Source organism: Diadema antillarum, unplaced genomic scaffold (assembly GCF_040938485.1).
Source record: "Diadema antillarum isolate AM-2024a unplaced genomic scaffold, OU_Dant_1.0 scf00000030, whole genome shotgun sequence".
Classification (NCBI taxonomy): Eukaryota; Metazoa; Echinodermata; class Echinoidea; order Diadematoida; family Diadematidae; genus Diadema; species Diadema antillarum.
In genome coordinates this window covers 1,524,345-1,532,739 of record NW_027270919.1, presented here as the reverse complement: position 1 = coordinate 1,532,739, position 8,395 = coordinate 1,524,345, and the positions used below count along the sequence as shown (strand labels likewise).

Here is an 8,395-nt window from a genome sequence, read left to right as displayed (position 1 = left end):
GTGAACGGTGCTATTTCAGATGTTTTTTCTGTTATTTTTCATTATGTTCTCTGATCGTGAAATTAACTTATTTTAAAGTAAATAGAAAAAAATAAGATCTACAGAAATCAACAAGGGGGAGGTAGAGAAACCAGCAAGCCATTTCAGCTGGTGCCAAATTGATGCACCTTGACCAGCTTTGCGTATTATTCATGCAAGAATTTCAAGAAGAGAATACAGTGTTTCTTGGACTTTACAGTTTTTTTTTGTTATGAAGGTTTGACAGTTTGATTTATTGAGTTTGTTGTTTGTTTGGTTTTTTTGTCAGTAATGACTTAGGGGTTACTTAGAAATGATTTAGATATATCCTGCTCAATGTCAGATAAAACATCGTAAATGTTCAAGTGTCCTTAATTCTTTCAAGAACTATTGTTCATATGTGAATGGTATTTCTCCGCTTTCAGTGAAATATATTTTCTCATGAGGGTTAACTCTTCTGTAATGATAAATAAGCCAGTTCGGAGATAGCTCATGTGCACATGGGTACAAATGACCTTTCATTTTTCTCAGTTGGTTAACCACTTCACTTAATTCAAAGCGACCTAATGCAGCAGCTTGCCCAACATAACAATCTATGGCACTCGTATTCAAATAAAGAATGAACCTGCGTAGATGAAGTGACCAGAATTGTTCTTCAGTCAACACTTTGGGAAGCATCCATTGTGCTGTTTTGAATACATTATCGTTTTTGTTGTTTTTTTTCCTGTTAACATCGCCAAATAACTGGCAGGCTTGCTGTCCGGTGGATGTACTGTCAAGTACCATTTATAAGGATTACATGAATAATCATAGCATGACAGATTCTTATCTCAGTGTATTTAAAAACCAACCCGTCTCTCAGTACAAATGACCTTTTTCTGCTCATGCTCAAACTGGAACCCCGAACTGGCTTATTGTCTTCAATTTAGTCACATGTTGTCACAGTCAACCTTGCTTAAGTCGACCTCGCATAAGTCGAATAATTGCCTAAGTCAAAAGTCTTTTCAAGTCTTCTCTTCTTTGTATTCTACTGATTTTAATCTGTCATACACTTATGCTATTTCTTCAGTCCAAATAGATTCTACCTATTCAAGGTGGCCTGTATAGTCCAAATACAAAGTCAGTGATGTGTCACTGTGGATTTGTTGTTTGTTTTATTTTTTTATCTCCATTTCAGTCTGGTGCTGTACACAAAGTTGCTGTTGAAGTCGGAGACAAAGTCCTCCTACCAGAGTTTGGGGGAACTAAGGTTTCATTTGAGGAGAAGGTGAGTGAAGTACATTGTATGTAAGAACCTCTGTAGTGTTGCATTTTACTGTCTGTGGTGCATGAGGTATAGTGTGTACTGCTTCACCAGTGCTCCACAGACTTGTTCTTAGACAATATACTGGTTACATTTTATGTAGGTGCATATTGTCTTTTGTGTAACCACACTTTTCGGGGCTGATTGTATTCTACAAGCCTTATTTTGCCTGTATAGATTCTGTAACTGATATACTGAAGAAGTTCTTGTTGCTTGCTCTCATTGTCTGCTAATGTAGTAATTACATTTTTTCACATTTGCACAAGTTCTGTTGCAATGGAACAGCTGCAATTTTCTGAATTTTTCTGAAATTACATGTTTGAAAAACCTGTGAAGAAATGCGGTGTCACTTATGTTTCTTAAAGTGATATATGCCCCAAATATATATGCAGATTCAGCAAAAGCAGGGATATTAGAAGAACACATACTGTAAGTTCAATTTGTGGGAAATGGGAAGACCACTAAAAAAGTTCATAATTTTGAAATCAATCAAGAGGTTACTGAGACTCCTTTACCTTCTGGAAAAGAAGCCAAGAGAGTCTTTGTCTAGCCTATTTACTGTTTTGATACTCTTGGCCCATGTCTTTGAAGGAGAAAAGATCAGCACTGCATGTGTATTTTTCAAAAACTTTCATCCATATTTGCAGTACGACTCCAGCACTTTATTTGCATGTTTATTTTCTCTTTTGTCATATAGGATTACTTCATATTCAGGGAAGGTGACATCTTGGGAGTACTACAGGAAGAAAAGTGATGTCGTGTTCCCCAAACTTTGTCCACATTCTGCCAGATGGAGGGAAATCGGCAACCCACTTTGGAAGCAAAATGAGATGAAGCTATTTGAGGATGGAGAAGAATAATGTCCTGTAAATAGAGATTGTCGATTGTTCCTCACTTTTCTAGAAATTGTCATAATGTGCGTTTCTTTGTATCTTTTTTTTTTTTTACCCGCTTCCACTGGAATATCAAATGTGGATTGTATGAAATTTGAAAGTGAATGCTTTCTTTCAGAGTCCAGTGTCTGATGTTTGCTTTCAGTTTGTATTCAAGACAAAGTGTACCTCAGTCAGAAATCTTGCAGATTGTCAAACAGAATGGATGTACAATTTCATTCACAGATTTGAGACTCAAAATGGTGAAACTAAACATAATAATACAGCAGTTTATATGACTTTGTCTTGTGTTCAGAAAGAGAGTAAGACATGGTGTAAAACTCCATTCCTTGTTTGTATACCTGTGTACGTCAGTGACAATTAGTTTCCAAAACATTATGTCCTTCAGTCTTGCTGATATTTACTTCTTGTTGTACAGATGGTAGAAAGATGTTAGGTGTGACCTGTTTCAAGCCATCCGCACAGCATTTTGTTGTGGACACAAGGAATATCAACTATCAACTAGATTTCATTTAATAGTCCTTGCAAATGGTGATATAACAACCCCCAGTAATATGGCAATGTAAAGGACTCTGAATACAACTGAAAGTATCTCACTGTACCGGAATATCATTATTTCCCCAAGTATTATATTTGTAACATCAGCTATACCGTATGTAATTTGTGGTTGGGACTGGTGTTTGGTACAAGTACTTGATGCATGGGTATAAAAATGTATTTTGAATCTGTTCATGTATACAAGTTTTGTGAAGGAGGCAGTATATGATCATGATTAAAGTGAATTTTACCATGTGAAAAAAAGAATAGAAATAAAAGTTTTGTGCGTGGATTATTGTCTTTGTTTTGATCTAGGCATTGTGAAAACGTGGATGACTCGAAATGGGAGGTGGGGTTTCAAAGGTATGTAGAAAGTTTGAAGTCAGCTGTTTTTGTAATACATTGCTATAAAGAGGGAGATAATGTATGATTACAACAAAATTTGTGTGTGTGTGTGTGTGTGTGCATGTGTACTGGTATTTCATATGTCTAAACACACACTGTGGTCAACAGTTACTGTTCTGAAATGCTCGGTCAGCTGGAGTGTTGTGTTTGTGGGGGGGGGGGTGGGGGTGGGGAGCAGGAAGATTCCAAATTCCAAAATTCCACAAATCAACATCACTTTCAATGATAATGATTTATAGCAAGTGGTTTATAACAAACAACACTGGGAAAGCTGGTATGGTTGAAGTGATTTGACTGTATGTCTAGCAAATGGTGTCAATGTGCCTGATCTTCCTCGTAGGCATGTCAATATATTTATTTACTTACAAACGTTTTCACTGAACATGACTTTGTTCATTCCAGAGGCCTCCGTCACAGAGTGACGGGTGAAACACACAAAGATAACTAATATCCATGACTTCAGGGCCCCATTTCATAAATAGTTGATATGATAGCAACTCTTGCTGGAATGGCAATTGTCATGGTAATGACAAGAATCCAGCTTCCTAATTGGCTGTTGCTATTGGAAGTTGCCATTCCAGCAAGAGTTGACATCCTAACATCTTTTATGAAACAGGGCCCAGAACATCAACGAAAGTCACAACATCCCACAAACATACATGTTGACTGAAGATACCACTAAATTTGTGTTAAGCCTGTATGTTAACAAGGCATAATGGCCAGATGTTCTAAAACCTCTGTATGTTAACCTACTTCAGGTTTACTGTATTTTCCTTACCTCTTGGGGAGTGTCTAAATACATGTACCATGCTACATGTAGGAACAATAAGACTTTGTTGTATTCCATGTTAATCGAGCATAGGGGGCTTTTGACATTCACAAAAGTTTGTGCCCTTGTGCCTCTCTGAGTTCATCATCATGCTTAAAGGGACTGTACAGTACTGGTTGAGGTGGGGATTCATGTTTTGAACATTCTTAAGTGAGATCATGAGAAACCTCTTATGAAATATGAAAGAGCATGTAATTTTAAGAAGGATTCAACGTTTCTTTGATGAAAATTGGTTTTCAAATGGCTGAGATATCAAAAAAAGTGATAATAATAAAAGGCGACATGCCACAACTTTATTAGGATCTCTTTGTTTCACCTTGTTTTTGGATATCTCAGCCATTTCAAAACCGATTTTCATCAAATTAACTTTTGATACCCTTTAGAATCGCATGCTCTTTGACATCTCATAGAGTGGTTTCTGAATATCTCGCAAAACGTAAAAAGCTAAATCCTCACCTGGACCAGAACTGTACACACCCTTTAACCTGGCACAATCCAACTCCTTTGTATCCTTCCTTTCCAGTTTGGTAAAAATCTCATTACTGGTTTAGCCTTTTTTTTTCTTTTTTCTTTTTTTTTTTGATGGACATGAAAATGTCACATTTTACTCCTTTACAGCCACCCTGTAACCTGGGCCTTACCTGTGAGTCCTTATGCATGCCACCCGTACCACTGAAAAAAGTGTGAAGAATTTGAAGAATTCTTTTCTTTTTTTTATTTAGTGATTGTGCATGTAAATCTTGAGATAAGAACTCAACAAACTGCACCTTTCAGAAACAAGGAAGGGAATATTTTGATTTCTATGGTCTACTACCATTTTCACAGGATATTATCTACTACATGTATCCATTTATGTTCTCTCTCTCCCTCTCTCATGCAAACACACACACACACACACACACACACACACACACACACACACACACATACGCGTCTACGGTGGAAACCGAGGACCTGTTTTACCCAGAAGAATTTTACCACATAACTGAGGACCTGTGTGTAAGTAGGACTCTTGTCAACCGAGGACTCGTTCGTATATTACCATCCAACCCCTACATGCAAAAGCATGCAAAAGCAGACCATTAGGAATGGACTGCATACCGAGGACGTCCTCAGTCTCTGCGTGTCCCCAGTTTAAATGTAAAGTTTGTATGTGTGTCCTCGTTTTCCACCATGGGTAAGTGCACACACCCACACACACGCTGCATAATTTCTGTTCTGCATGCACCTACACATATTAAAGGGACACGGCAGACAACACTGGCATAGAAAGGACATTTTCTTTGGGGTTCTGATTCCTTTAAAACTGTTTTATTTTCTCCAAGAATACTGGCATACTCACCACAAAGTGAATAATAGACAAATTTCATCAAATACTTTTTGTCAGGTCCCATTCTTTGTTTTTTTATTTTGTTTTACAGGCTGCTGACGTTTTGTCTGACAAACATGCCAGGATACAAAACTCACCTCTTGACATCTCCACACAAAATTGGGAAAGGTAATTACACTGACCATACACAAATATGTATAGGTGGTGCTGTCAGTTCCAAAAAAGCAGAACAGCCTTGAGTAGGTCCCCACACACACAGAGTAATGACTGATAAATATACATACATTTTGGTTCCACAATATGCATAGATCTATGGGTACAATTTTCAGCAGTGGAAATCAACTCTAATGAAGTTACTCGCTAGCAGTCCAGCTCAATTCATGGCTCATCAGTGTCTCTCTTCTTTTCTGTTTTTCCTTCTTTTGAAGCTACAAAAACAAGGCAAGGAAAGGTCTTTGAAAGAAGTGACAGTGAATTTTACTCATCTTTCACTAAACTGCAAGATCTGGTCCTGATCTTTCGTTTACACTGGGATTACAAGTACATATTCTTGGGAGGTAAGCTCGACAATACGACACTCATTTCATCTTTGGAAATATGAACTGTCCTGAGAAAACATATGCACAAGACATTTCTTTTAATTACACAGCTAACTATCAAGAAGTGGTAGTCCACTAACGAAGTATGTCTTCATTACTAGCTTCTTGTAGAGTCATATTAGTTTTGAATGAAAGTCCAGCATTCTGAAAGAGAGCATGGGTCTTGTACAGCTTCAGATCAAGACAAAGAATGCACTGTTTGAATTTCATCACTTCGGGACCAGCTGAATATTCAGCTTGATAGTAACTTAAAAGAACCAGTTTCACCTCTGAAAAAAAATAATGCTAGATTTTTTAGTTTGACTCAGAAATGTTAATGAAACAAAACCGAAAAATGAAAGGAGAGTCAAAACCATGTGAACAGAGAAGGTAGCCTAGCTCTGCTAAATGGGTAAATACATCCTTTAAAAAAAAAAAAAAACGCTAAGAAATGTAATCTCCAAAAATATGCTGGGCTCCATGTCAGAGAAACCACTTTGGTCAAGTAAAACGTCCACCCTGTACCGCGTTCCCTCCCATCGCCTTGACCCTGCTCTTTACATCAACTATCAAATCAAGATATCATAAAAACTATTTTCAAGTCAATTTCATAAATTACATGCGAGGAATCACCCAATGATTCTCATGCACACCACATGTGATAGATTTCATTGAGGAAAAAAAAAATCAAAATAACAAAACAAACAAAGTTATTATCATTTGCAAATATCAAACACCAGTTCTGAATACTGAAACACTGAACAGAATTACAAAACTCCACAAATCTTTGCACATTATATTATCTATGAAATAAAGCTGCGTCATTTCAGACCACTTCAACACATCTATTATTCAGCAAGACATATTTGAACAGCCAACCAATCAATGTCTGCTTTCTCCAAGTGAGAACAGTCAGAGAGGGAGGGAGAGGTGTGGGGCTCTGACTCAGGGATAGATGGTGAGGGTTTTACTTGGCCCCTGCCAGTTTCTTTAGACCCTCGGTGCTCATGGACTTGGGTCGCTCCAGAGGAAGACCAAACGCACGGTCCCAGATGAGAGAAGCCAACGTTCCAAGGGCCCTGGACACTCCAAACAGCACCGTGTAGTAGTTCATCTCTTTCATTCCGTAGTACTGGAAGGAAGAAAAGACATAGGAGGAAGAGGGCTTGAAAATCACAACTAAATGACATTTAGCTACAGGAATGATTAGCATCGACACATCTATGAGAGTGTCAACATTACGAGACCTGGGCCCTGTTCAATACAAGTTGAGATAAAATGCAAGTCAGAAAATCATACATAAGTCTCTGAATACTCAATTCTGATTGGTTGATGCCTAACTTATGTTTGATTTTCTGACTTCTGTTTGATTGCGTCTTTTTATGCAATAGGGAACAGGGTTGTTCAGGCAGTCTGAATATGACCTTAGAATGAAAGCTTCTGCCTTCAAGGTTGGTCTTATGATACCGTAAAACTAGAGATGTTCGCATGAATCTTATTTTTGTGACTTTCGCGAGAACAAAGATTCGCAAAATCAAAATGCATGTGAAAATTCTCGTCTACACTATATGCACTGAATGCCAGAGGCAATTCCAGAAAATTTAATGCAGTGAAAAAGGTCGTCGGCTCAAATTTGCGAAAATTTCATGCCGCGAAAATATCTTCTTTTACAGTACAGTAGCATTTTCATCACAGCTCCCTGACTTTAAAACAGTCCTCCACCATATAAAATTAATAAACTGAAAAAGTAACAGCTTACATCGCACTCTGCAGCATGCAGCATCCTGAATATTAATCATGACTGAAGATGTTTGAAAATCAGTGATAGCAGATATAAAGATGATGCAGCACTTCTGTCTAACATTCAACTTTTTCTGCTTTTAATTTACAGATTAGCACATCTGCTGACATGCTTTTTCCATGAACAAAGGTTCCAAACTACCGGTAGGTGTCCATAAATCGGACTAAAATATCCTCCTAGACCCTACAAAGGCTGTTGCCATATGAACAACTGTCATGTGTAGTTGTAGCATTGCTAGATCTAAATGGGTTTGTGTAACTTACATTGCATCTATGTGTCGAAGGGCAGGGTGAAGCACAAATAAGTAGTAATGCTGGTGAAACCTCATAGCAAATAGCAACCAAGTGCATGAGAACTTAAAGGGCTGATGAGGCGAGACACCAACTGTACGATGCTTACCTGCAGCAGAACTCCGCTGTGGGCATCGACGTTGGGCCAGGGGTTCTTGGCCTTACCCTGGTCCAGCAGGATCTGAGGTACCACCTTGTAGAGCTGGCTGACCAGCTTGAACATTGGGTCATCGGGCAGGTGCTTGAGGGCAAACTGCCGCTGGCACTCATACCGTGGGTCTGTCTTCCTCAGCACAGCATGGCCGTAGCCAGGAACCACCTGGGGAGTGGAGAAGGCAAAAGGTGGTTTGGTTACAAGTCTCTGCTAACACTACAGCCTTTACAGTGCACTCCCATTATAACAAACATGGT

The 8,395-nt window shown here is 38.5% G+C and overlaps 1 protein-coding gene across 1 annotated transcript in view; it reads right to left on the bottom strand.

Moving 5' to 3' along the window:
• Nucleotides 1-5,298: 5,298 nt before the first annotated feature.
• Nucleotides 5,299-8,395, bottom strand: part of LOC139740687 (citrate synthase, mitochondrial-like) — a 28,931-nt gene continuing 25,834 nt past the window's right edge. The window contains exons 9-10 of the mRNA XM_071651259.1: nucleotides 8,094-8,303; nucleotides 5,299-7,025 (exon numbers count right to left, since the gene is read on the bottom strand). Of these exons, the coding sequence (XP_071507360.1) occupies nucleotides 6,861-7,025; nucleotides 8,094-8,303 (375 nt within the window). The 3' untranslated portion in view covers nucleotides 5,299-6,860. The remainder of the gene's footprint in view (nucleotides 7,026-8,093; nucleotides 8,304-8,395) is intronic.